The sequence below is a fragment of the Nyctereutes procyonoides genome, unplaced genomic scaffold (genome assembly GCF_905146905.1).
Source record: "Nyctereutes procyonoides isolate TBG_1078 unplaced genomic scaffold, NYPRO_anot_genome, whole genome shotgun sequence".
NCBI classification, from domain to species: Eukaryota; Metazoa; Chordata; class Mammalia; order Carnivora; family Canidae; genus Nyctereutes; species Nyctereutes procyonoides.
Window position 1 is genome coordinate 41792343 of NW_026575042.1, and position 12985 is coordinate 41805327.

Consider the following 12985-nt stretch of genomic DNA (forward strand, 5'->3'; position numbering starts at 1 on the left):
AAAATTTTTTTGAAAAAAATAAAAATTAAGAACAATATCAGGCACATTATAAGCATTCAATGAGGTTAGAAATTAACATTATTGTTACTAGAAGAAAGAGACTCCAGTCATAGGAGAGGCAGGAGGTAAAAACTCACTTTTAAGTTTATACCAATCTGTAGTTTATTTATTTATTTATTTTTAAAGATTTTATTTATTCATGAGAGACACAGAGAGGGAGAGAGGGAGAGGCAGAGACACAGGCAGAGGGAGGCTCCATGCAGGGAGCCCGATGTGGGACTCGATCCTGGGTCTCCAGGATCAGGCCCTGGGCTGCAGGCGGCGCTAAACCACTGAGCCACCAGGGGTGCCCTCCAATTTGTAGTTTAATTTTATTCGGGGGGGCACCTGAGTGGCTCAGTCCATTAGGAATCTGCCTTGGGCTCAGGCTGTGATCCCAGGATCCTGGGATCCCACATCGGGATGCCTCCTCCACGGGGACCCCTGCTTCTCCTTCTGTCTCTGCCTCCCTTTCTCTCTGTCTCTCATGAATAAATAAATAAAATCTTTTAAAAAATAATTTTATTTTTATATACACATGTTAAGATAAATTTTAAATCAGAATAAATGTGTTCTGACTAAAACCTCAAACTGACTTTTCTCTGTTGATTTTAAAACTGAATTAATCTGACTACACAAAATAATATTTATAAAAATGTATCAATTGCCTCTTTTTCTTATAAATATGTACAACTTAGTTCTTCAGTATGAGCACTTCAGATTTCTGCCTACTAGGATAATCCTGTCTTTTCAAACAGGGTTATTTTCCTGAAGACTCCTAGTTGTTGACATAATTTTTTTAATATTAGGGGATTAGGAGAGAAGACCAATGTCATGGGTAATTGAGCCATGAGAGGCAAGGCAAATAAATCAAACCTCTGGGACAGAGACTGTCCTCTAAGTTGCAGAACCACCCTAACACATTGTCTGGAGATGAAAAATAAGGCTTACCATGTCAGAGAATCACATGTTTGGAGACTTAGGCCAAGTGATTCAGAAATTTTGCAGGTAGCATTTTGTCTTTAAAAGTATAAATGCACATATTTTTTGTCTTTATAGCCCTAGTGAAGGATACAGTATCTATACTGTATATCTCAAACTATTAGCAAAAGCTAGTAGCTTGAAAAGGAGGATTTGTGGCAGCTTTTACTTTTATGATTTAGTAGTTTATAAGCATGTACTACCTTCATAACAAAAAACAATTATTTTAAAGTAAAATGTAAAGGCAAAAATTATGTTCACATAATTCAAGTAAGACTGAATAAAAATTTAAGGCTGCTAAAATTTCCCCATCTTATTTTAGTGGCATTGTCATTTTTTTAAGTACTTTAGAAAAGTTCTCTGAATTGATTTGAAACTTTTCAAAGGGCAAGCAAGTTTTTCTACTTAAAATTACTTTGGCTACTGTAACCCAAATAATCAAATTTTTAAAAAATGCACAACACTCACAAAAATAATTCTCACGGGAATTTAGTCCATTTAAATATGAAGAATAAAATAAAATTTTCCATAGTTAACTCTGGTAAATACTCCTGCGTCCTGCAAAAACCATAAGGTCCCACCTTATGTGGTCATATTGAGTTCTCTAACAGACATGTCAGCGTTCTATCTCCAACAGGTCATTCAAAACTTTTACAAGTGTTTGTCCTTCTGTGTTCCCTGTTTCTGTGGCACCATCAACCACCCAGTCACCCAGGGTGAAAATCTTTCTTCCAGCCTTGCCTCCTCCCTTTCTACAGCCTCTTTCATCAACTATTTCGCCAAATCCTATTGATTCCATCTACTTAATCTATTCAGCATTCAAATCCTCTCCACTTTTCTAGAAGTCACTGGACTAGATTAATTTAAAAACCCTATCAGCCCCCACATTACCTATCTCCTTCTCACTTCTGATAAGGATTGCCTAACAGATTCTCCTAAAAACGATTCCAGCCTCCAGACTGGATCAGTGGTTCTGAACTAGGTTTAAAGCAGTACTCTGCCAATATTTACTATCTAGCCTTTTACAGAAAATACTTTTGGCTTTGAGGATAGTATTTTCTACATTGCAAGGACATAATTCTACAGTTGTGATGCAAAAAGTAGCCAGAAGCAATGAACATAGCTGTGTTCCAAAAAAAAATTATTTATAAAAACAAGCAGTGGGCTGGACCATGGTTTATCAATCTCTGACCTTGGAATAACATCTAAATGAATCAGCAATAATAACTTTCTATTAAGTAACCTGTTCTGAAACTAAACTGAATTCTTTGATCTGTAATCTGTTACTCATGATGTTCCATCTGCTTAGCACATCTTTTCTCAACTGGGTCCACACCATTCACTCGAGGTCTATTTCAAATCTCACCTCCCCTAAAAACTCTTCTACTTGATCACCTAAATGGAAAAGAGCATTTCCTTCCTTCTAACTACCACAGCTCTGCTCCTCTCTCCTTTCATGCAACATTTGATTTCTTGCTTTTCATGCTGGGAATACCTACGGTATAATAGACTGCCTGTTCTTCCTTCATATGTCAGATTCACATCTTTACTCACATGTGTAGTCCCCTAGCCTTGTATTTTGAGGATAGTCAATAAATATTTGTTGAATGAATGAATGAATGAATGAATGAGTCATCCCCAGTCTTAGCAAAGGCTAATGGTAGCCAGAACAGAAAGCAACAGAAGAGTTCCCTAATTTTATTTATTTGTTCTTCTACAATCCAACACTTTCTTCATCATCACTGATGTAAACCTAAGCCAAAAGTTATAATCATCCAACTATTAGCAGCTAGTGGTTAAAAATTTAAAAGTCTAATGAAACTGAATCACACAAGTAGCAACATACCTGATATTTCTTGTCTTTAATCATGTTCTCGCTGTAAACACGTATCTGTATTTCCATAGATAATACCACAGACCAAATACTATGAAACCACTCTCTCCCCCTCTCCAAAAAAAGGCAGCTAAAATTGTGAACCAGGGGTGCCTGGGTGGCTCAGTTGGTTAAGTGTCTGCCTTCTGCACAGGTCATGATCCCAGAGTCCCAGGATCAAGCCCCATATTAGGCTCCCTGCTCAGCAGGGAGTCTGCTTCTCCCTCTCACTCTGTTCCTTCTCTCTCACTTGCTCACACTCACTCCCTCAAATAAATAAATAAAATCTTAAAAAACAAAAACAAAAACAAAACTATCAACCAGGGGACACCTGGCTGGCTCAGTCAAGGTAGAGCATGCAACTCTTGATCTCAGGGTCACGAGTTTGAACCTCACGTTGGGTGTGGAGCTTACTTAAAAAGAAGAAATAAATATTTTCTAACAACAACAGCCCAGTTAAACTTGCAACATAAATTACAACAAAATCAGTACAGAATGATAAATACATTTACTGTTAGGAGTTTTGAAGGAAGAGGTAGGAATTAGCTCCTAAAAAGTGGGTACTATTTTAAAAACTAAATATTACTGAGACGCTTTTTCCTCCAAATGGTATATACTTTCATTTCCTGTACAGAATTCTTACTGAGGCTGAGCAGAGGTAGGAGTCAATGAAGACAATGCCGGGGCTGGAGAGTCACCTCCTCCAGACTGAGTAGCTAGTGCTGGAGTAACACCTAACAAAGAAGGCAGCCAAGGCGGGAATGGTGGCAAGACATCAAACCGCTCAAGCTGTTAGCTACCTGTGCAGCCCCGAGTCACCATGATTTGTTGTTTCAGGGTCAGTCTCCTTATTGGTAAAATAAATAGTGAAAGAAAAGTTTCACTATTATAATAAATAAATGAAAATTAAATATTATTTAATTATTAAATATTAAATAAAAATTTCCCTCTACTTGTATAGCTAAGTTTATCTCTGCAACATGAGAACTTACAAATCTAACACATATTTAGTACACACACAGTAAGTATTCACTAAATTAATAAGGGAATTTAAAAAAAACTTTAAAAAATTCCCAAAATTTATTATTATGCAGCTACGATATGCCAAATACAACATGTGCAGAGCTGTGGATAGAAAAACATATCCGGGGGCAAGATTTCTGTATTACTCAGCCTCCTTGTCTGACTCCATTTCCAACCACAGTGGCCAGCACTATATTTGGCACATAACAGATACTTAATACACATTTACTCAAAAGAACAAACTCAAGGAGTTGGCAATCTGATTTGGAAAAAATTATATGTATATATATATATGTGTGTGTATTATATATTATACACACAATAAATATTTGTACATGTACACACAGATACAGTCAGGCAAATTAATGCCATATAAGAGTATCATATATCAATTTACAGATAGATAAATAGATAGATAGCATATATAAACATCCAATGCTGTTTTTTTTTTTTAAATGTTTATTTATTTATGATAGTCACACACAGAGAGAGAGAGAGAGGCAGAGACACAGGCAGAGGGAGAAGCTGGCTCCATGCACCGGGAGCCCGACGTGGGATTCGATCTGGGGTCTCCAGGATCGCGCCCTGGGCCAAAGGCAGGCGCCAAACCACTGCGCCACCCAGGGATCCCTCCAATGCTGTTTTTGCATACAATTTAATTCTTCCTCATTCCAACATATCCACTAATATACTCAGTAAATATTAATAAGAACATTTGAGCAACTTGAAAAAAACAAGACATTCATTTCCTACATAATTCCTAAACATATTTCAGACTATTCTGGATAAGCCAGATGGCAGTACAATATATTTAAGTGACAGCTAATTATTTCAATCTTTCTTTCAAAAAAGGAAAAAAAGAAAAAAGCAATACTGAAACTAAAAACTCATGTATTTTGGCCTTCCTTCATACTAATATAATGAAATGTTGTCCATTGCTAATGACTAGGTTCTTTGTGTCTGCACACTTAAATTGTCATCACTGCCAGGAAGGAGGAGTCCATCAAATAAACCTGCCATAGTTGATTAAAATTATAGCCATCATACTTGAAAAGCGTTGCTTTCAGAAAATTTTTATTCTGTCTTCTGCATAAACTATGTAAGTTAATATAAAATGCAAGCATACTGTGTACATAATCTTAACTATAAAAGGTATAAAATATTTACTTCTTGGAATAAAATAAGATAGTATCTGGTCACATCTACAGAATGTACCCATATAAATTATACTTAGTAACAACAAAATCATAAAAATATTTTTATGAACAGTTAACAAAATGACCCAATAAAACATAATTTTTGACAATTTTCTAAGTAAATGATTCTAAAAAGATTATGCCAACATGCGAGGTTTGTTTTTTTTGTTTTTTTTTTTTAATTTTTTATTTATTTATGATAGTCACAGAGAGAGAGAGAGAGAGGCAGAGACACAGGCAGAGGGAGAAGCAGGCTCCATGCAGGGAGCCCGATGTGGGATTCGATCCCGGGTCTCCAGGATCGCGCCCTGGGCCAAAGGCAGGCGCCAAACCGCTGCGCCACCCAGGGATCCCGTGAGGTTTTTTTAATACCCAAGTTTTTTTAATTATATTTACATACACACATACATACTACAGTATGAAATAACTTGAAAAAATTTGTGGTACACTCTCATATGGATAGTTTCAGTTTTCATTTTAAGAACCAAAATCTTTGCCAAATATTTGGTTTTATCTAAATTAAATATTATAAATGCTACCTTATAGAATACATTTATAAACATCTAATCTCTAATTTTATTTTATTATTTTGTTTTTTTAAAAGGTTTTTATTTATTTATTCATGAGAGACACAGAGAGAGAGGCGAGAGAGAGAGGCGAGAGAGAGAGGCAGAGATGTAGGCTAAGAAAGAAGCAGGCTCCCTGCAAGGAGCCTGATGTGGGACTCGATCCCGGATCACACCCTGGGCCAAAAGGCAGATGCTCACCTGCAGAGCCACCCAGGCTTCCCTAATCTCTAATTTTAAATGTTCATCCAAAAGTCAGTTTAGAATACATATTCCCATGGAAGCAATGTTATAAAATTGTTTCCAAATTAATTCGCAAAAACCTATCTAAATGAGCACAAGGGAGTATTTGCAGGTATTCTAAAGGGCACCTGGGTGGCTTAGTCAGTTGAGCATCTGACTCTTGATTTCAGCTCAGGTCATGGTCTCAGGGTTGTGAGACTGAGCCCCACGTCTAGTAACTTGTTTAAGATTCTCTCTCTAACTTGTTTAAGATTCTCTCTCTCGGAGCACCTGGGTGGCTCAGTTGGTTAAGCAACTGCCTTCGGCTCAGGTCATGATTTCAAGGTCCTAGAATCAAGCCTAGCATCAGCATCATGCTCCCTGCTCAATGGGAGCCTGCTTCTCCCTCTCCCTCTGCCCCTCCTCGCCCCTCTGCTTGTGCTCTCTCCTCACCCTCAAATAAATAAATAAAATCTTAAGAAAAAAAAGATTCTCTCTTCCTCTCCCTTGACTCCTCCCCCACCTTTCTCAAATAAATAAATCCTACTGTTGCCTTTTTTGTCAAGCTGGGTTTTAACATATCATCTAAATAAACACAATCTCAAGCAGTTTTCAGATACCTCAAAGTGTCCCTTTCTTAAGACAAACAACTGGCATCTTATTAAATCAGTTACTTCCAAGGCTAAATCTTAGACTGGGAGGGTGGGAGGAGGTGGAATGGAGCAGGAGAGTAAAGGCAGAGGTTCAGAGGTTCTTCTGAAAACACAAAAGGAGGTTTGGGGATCTAAAACCATTACCGGCACATAAGCGGCAACTTTTACAAGGAGAATTTACCTCAAAGTCAAAATCAAAATGTACATGTGGTAAATTCAAGCTGACCAAAATGGCTGTTTGAAATCCACAGGATTTTAAACCAAAACATACTCAATATTTAATCTAAACAGTTATTATGAACTTCCTTCTCTTTTTCTAAGGATAAATGTATATATATATAATAATACAGTCTGCATAAAATTCCTAGTACACAAGCTCACACCAGCTATCCTACATTTCATGTTGCAAGAACAGGTTAGTTATAAGCAGAACTTTATTTCTTGCCTAAGAGACATTAGGGAAATTCTAAAGAAGCAAGTGTACAGACCCTCTCAACTTTTAATGGTTGATGGCACTAGGGCTTCTTTATGTCTATTTTCATTTCAAAAATTATGCCTTTCTTATTTTTATATTTCCATAAAAAGTATTACTCTTTCTTTTATCTGCAATAATTTATGGTTTGGGATTTTCAAAATGAGGGAGAATTATAAGTAGATTTTCCTAAGTTATAGGGGGAAATGCGTGGGGATTTGAAATGAGCAATCAATGACCAAAAAATAAAAAGGTAGAAAAAACAATGGAAAAAAAAAGGTAGCAACTAGTAATGACTCATGACAACTTGATATAAAAACTTGTAGAATGAAGGTAAAGAAGGACAGTAGACACTCGAAACCAAGAAGGAAAGTAAAACAATATACAAAAGATATTCACACATTAGAAAGGATTTTCTTTTTTAAAAAAAATAGGCTTTCTCATTTCTCACTTTTAACTTTTCATGATCTGTTTCCTCCTGGTTGACCAGAATCCACTGAGTTACTCTCCTCAATAGAAAAGCTCAACATGATCTTTCTTCCATCTCAAGTTAGGATTAAAACATGAATTTCACAAAAATGCTAACTCCGCCATGTTTTCTCATTGTCTCATCAGATTGAACCGATTACATAATGATGTCAGACCACGGCTTTATAAGTAAAACCTACTTTTTAAAACAATGATTCCTTGTGAATAAAATAATTTAATCTATAATCCCCAAATCTGAATTTTGATACTTTTTAAAAATAATTTAATGTATACTTAAAAATCTATAGATTATTTCTCTTACCATTCAGTAAACAAAACAACCAAATCCTCTTGATTGGCATAATGTTCCATGACTTCTTTCATTAATCTCACTTTTTGGCCACCTCCAATACTATTAATTCCATCACCACCTCTCCACTCTTCTCCTTGACCCAGGACCTATAAATGAAATCAACATTCATCACTGAGCAAAACTCAAGTTATCACAGTATAATAAAAGCTAGAAGTCATTAGGAGCTTGTACAATATTACACAGTATCCACTCTTTAAACATTTCACTAAATCACTGAATCATGGTGCTACAGAGAAAAACATTTGATGCAGAAGTCAGGTCATGATTCTTCAATGTTATCTACTCACCCCATAAAATATTGTTCCCAATTTTACCATTTCAAAAGCAGAGTCTAATCCAAGGAGGTCAAAGGGTGGTTTGGGGGGCGGGGCACAGATAGTAGTTCTCATATCTTATTTCTATTTGTTCAGATAAAATTTAAAAAATACAGAAACTGTCCATAACACTTTTCAATCTGGCAGAAAATCTGTATGATGAACACTGAGAGTCCCTGAAGCTCAGTAACCCCTGGACAGGACCCTTAGGTGATTTACCTACTGAATCAAATGGGTTGTTCAAAGAAAGAAGGCATTAGGTCAAATGTCACCTTTTTTACTTTATAAGCCTTAAACTTACATTATCCTCAAAAGCTTAATAATAATTTGCCAATGTAAGAAATTGCCTAAGCACCGTTAACCAAAGCTAAACTTGTAGCTGTTCTCCTCACTTGCCTTAGACGTTTGCCTAATGCCTCCCACATTAGAAGTGGATGGAAATTCTGGGCTGCTTCCATAGTTTGGTGATCATAAATAATGCTGCTATAAACATAGAGGGACATGTATCCATTTGAATTAGTGTTTGTATTTTGGGGGGTAAAAACCCAGTAGTGCAATTACTGGGTTGTAGGGTAGTTCTATTTTTAATATTCTGAGGAACCTCCCTACTATTTTCTAGAGTGGCTGCACCACATCAATAGTGTGAAAGGGTTCCTTTTTCTCCACATCCTTGCTAACACTTACTGTTCCCTTGTTTTTTATTTTAGCATTCTGACTGGTGTGAGATGGTATCTTATTGTAGTTTTGATTTCCATTTTCCTGATAATGAGTGATGTTGAGCATCTTTTCATATACGTGTTGGCTATCTGGATGCCTTCTTTGGAGAAATGTCTGTTCACGTCTTCTGCCTATTTTTTAAATTGGATTATTGGGGAGTATTGAGTTGTATTAGTTCTTTATATATTTTGAATACCTAACCTTTTATTGGATATATCATTTACAGATACCTTCTACCATTTAGTAGGTTGCCTTTTAGTTTTGCTGCTTATTAGAAAATAAATATTATTAGCTCCAATATCACTAAACACTGAACCAAATATAAACCTGTCTGGCAAAGCCCATGGGGCTCCTATTAGCCTCAGATCTCTAGTTATTACTTCATCACCACCTTTATTGCAGGTTACTGTCACTTAACAAGTTTTGGTGTAGTATCAAAGAAGAATATCTAAGATGACCTGAAATGACTGTTCAGATACTTATAGAAAAGAATTTTTTCATATTCTCCAAACATAAAATATGGATAGAGACTAACAAAAGTCAAAACTGATGTGGATCTGGATTCATATTGGGGCTAGTCTAAAAGAATTATTAGCCTAGAAGAATTATTAGTTTTTGCCCAAAAACTGTCCTCCACTGGTGCTATGACTTGTTACACTTCCACTCCAAAACTCTTCTGGACTTTTCCAATATCACAGTAATACCAGACCAGCCGCATTCAAGAGCCTAGTCTGTGCAACACTCCATGCTAAGTTCTATTCTCTACTTTCTTTCCACTCCATCAGTGTGTCAGACTTTAGTATGCATCAGAATCATGTAGAAGGTCTGTAAAAGCACAGACTGCATTGGGGCACCTGGGTGGCACTGTCTGTTAGCTGACTGTTGGTTTCAACTCAGGTCCTGATCTTAGGGTCGTGATATCGAGTCCCACATCAGGCTGTGCACAAAGTGAGGAGTCTGCTTGAGATTCTCTCCCCTGCTGTCCCTCCTGCTCATGTGTGTGTTCTCTCTCTCTCAAATTTTAAAATAATAATAATAATAATAATAATAATAATAATAATACAGGGTCCTACTGTGTCTAGCAGGGTCCTATAGCCAGCATTTATAATTTAGTAGGTCTCATGTCAAGCTTAAGAATCTCCTTTCTAGGGATGCCTGGGTGGCTCAGCAGTTGAGCATCTATGCCTTTGGCTCAGGGCATGATTCTGCAGTCCTGGGATGGAGTCCCACATTGGGCTTCCTGCATGGAGCCCGCTTCTCCCTCTGCCTGTGTCTCTGACTCTCTCTCGTGTCTGTAATGAATAAATAAAATCTTAAAAAAAAAAAAATCTCCTTTCTAACAATTTCCCGGATGATGCCGATGTTGGTGGTCTAAGGTCTACACTTTTAGAACTATTATGTTTCATAATTGGGAAGACAGCAAAAGTCACTCAAATGGCCTGGGTCCAAGATCTGACATTTCATAGCTATGTACCCTGCGTCAACTTTTCCTTACCTAGAAACAAAGTAATATCTAACATATATACATGGTTTCAACAGTATACAATATATAAAGCTTCAAACAGTGCTTCAGATATAAGGAACATCCCACAGTCTCCCCAGTCCAAACTCTGAAGATCCCCCTTATTGGATTTCAGCATTATTCAGCATTAATTTACCCTGATTTCTCTGTTACTTCCATATGCCTATCAGTACATACCACTATATTTTTCCACGATCCTAACAAACTTTTTTTCAAAGATTTTATTTATTTATTCATGAGAGACACAGAGAGAGAGAAAGAGAGAGAGAGAGAGAGGCAGAGACACAGGCAGAGGGAGAAGCAGGCTCCCTGCATGGAGCCTTGACGTGGGACTCAATCCTGGGACTCCAGTATCACACCCTGGGCCAAAAGCAAGTGCTCAACTGCTGAGCCACCCAGGCATTCCATCCTAACAAACTTCTAACATGTTTATCATTTATCCTGCATTAAACATCTGGTTCTTAACACTAGATCTATTTTCCAGCAGTGTTTAGCCTCCTTAATAGCTGCTTTATATTAACATCTGTACCTAGTCTTCCAGGGGTCATGTAAAGGAATACTACTGGGGATCCCTGGGTGACTCAGCGGTTTAGCACCTGCCTTTGGCCCAGGGTGCTATCCTGGAGTCCCGGGATTGAGTCCTGCGTCAGGCTCCCGGCATGGAGCCTGCTTCTCCCTCTGCCTGTGTCTCTGCCTCTCTATGTCTATCATGAATTAAAAAATAAAATAAAAATAAAAATAAAGGAATACTACCTTTTTTTCTACATTACATACTAAAACAGCTCAGTTTTTCCCTAAGCAAAATAATCTTACTCTCTTTTTTTTTAAGTTGTGTTTTGTTTGGTTGGTTAGTTTTGTGTGTGTGTGTGTGTGTGTGTGTGTTGTTTAATTTTTTTTTTTTTTTTTTGTAAATATGTTCACTTTGTTTGTTGGTTTGTTTGTTTTCCTGCTTGGGATACCCCCCCATCCACCGCTTATTTGTGGAAAAGACTTGGTTGACAGATCCTCATCTCTATTAAAAAAAAGATAAGTAAATAAAAAAGGAAGGCCCTTCACAATCAGTTCACTAGTTATATCAAAGTCCCCAGGTTTCCTCTGATTATTTATCAATGAGATATTCCCCTGGAGGTCAGTCTTCTAAGAAGCCTTTTTGTGGGACACCTGGTTGGCTCCAGGATTAAGCATCTGCCTGCCAGCTCAGGGAGTGATCCCAGGATGCAGGATTGAGTCCCACACTGGGCTCCCTGCATGGAGCCTGCTTCTCTCCCTCTGCCTGTATCTCTGCCTCTCTCTCTCTCTCTCTCTGTCTCTAATAAATAAGTAAATAAAATCTTTAAAAGAATTCAAAATTAAAATAAAAAGCATTTTTGTAAACTATTTTTATAATGTTCACAAACTCCTCTGAAACAAACAACAGGAAAAGCAACTCTCAATAATGGGACAGAAAAGGGATCCCTTTCACCATCATGTTTCCAATTCTCTGTAAACAAAGAATCAGACTATGACAAACACATCCATTACAGAAAAAAACTCTTCCAAGTAAATGAAAAAAATTACTGTCAAATCTGTTACACTGTGCTTGTACATGACCCCTCAAAAGAAACATAAATATATACAAATATATTTTTCTGTTGTTTTACAGAATGTGTTTATACAAAGCATTAGCAAGTATGAAGAAATTATTATCTAAGTGGCATAGTATTAATAAGGTCAAAATGTATGCTTAAAAGAATCAACCATTTGTTTTAATTATAAACTCAGCGACTATGTAACCAAATTTCAACTTCCTTGTGTGGATTGCGGATTGTGGTGGTGGCATTGTTATTGTCATGAAAAATGTAGTTTAGTCACATATTCTAATATCTCCATGAATTAAAAGATATACTGTACCTTCACAGTATAATTGAAGTATCTAGCCGACTGCATAAATCGATGGAATCCATCACTTTCTTTTGTTGCTACAGTTATGACTAATAATTTATCTGCAAAGACAGAAGAAACAAACATAAGATGGTTTACCTAGAGGTTAAATGCTCCCACTTTACAACCCAATAGTGATTCAAGTCCTCATTAAATCTACCCATCTACCTCCTATTAATTTGTGTAATGAAGTCCTAAAAGCCACAACATTTACATCACTGTCAGTGACTTTTTTTTTTTTTTTTTTTTACAAATAAAGGAACCAAAATCAGCACTGCCCTAGAAAATACACAGCTTTTAGTCACCATTTCATAATGGATGATTATTTTCTATCCAACATAAAACCACTTATTAGTAGGAGGAGGTAGATTTAAGCAATCATTTCAAAATATCCATAAAAGCTATTAAGGACAATCCTTATTAGGAAAAGGTATGTTGGAAAATGTATAAAGGAAACAAGTACATTAGCAGATACCAAAAGTGCTGGGACATTTCTTTCAATCTGAGACATAAGAGAACCCATAGACTTAGAAAACAAAAGTTAACATCTTTTCAACATTCTAGGCACTAAGCTATATCGTTTGACTTACTTGCCTGTTACCAATAACAAAAAATTCACCAATTCATAACAGTCAACTAAGCAATA

The 12985-nt window shown here is 36.7% G+C and overlaps 1 protein-coding gene across 2 annotated transcripts in view; it reads right to left on the reverse strand.

Moving 5' to 3' along the window:
• PLOD2 (procollagen-lysine,2-oxoglutarate 5-dioxygenase 2) overlaps positions 1–12985 on the reverse strand; it is a 95353-nt gene that overhangs the window by 39830 nt on the left and 42538 nt on the right. For both annotated transcript variants that reach the window (XM_055321333.1, XM_055321332.1), the window contains exons 2-3: positions 12310–12401; positions 7816–7952 (exon numbers count right to left, since the gene is read on the reverse strand). In XM_055321333.1, the coding sequence (XP_055177308.1) occupies positions 7816–7952; positions 12310–12401 (229 nt within the window). The remainder of the gene's footprint in view (positions 1–7815; positions 7953–12309; positions 12402–12985) is intronic.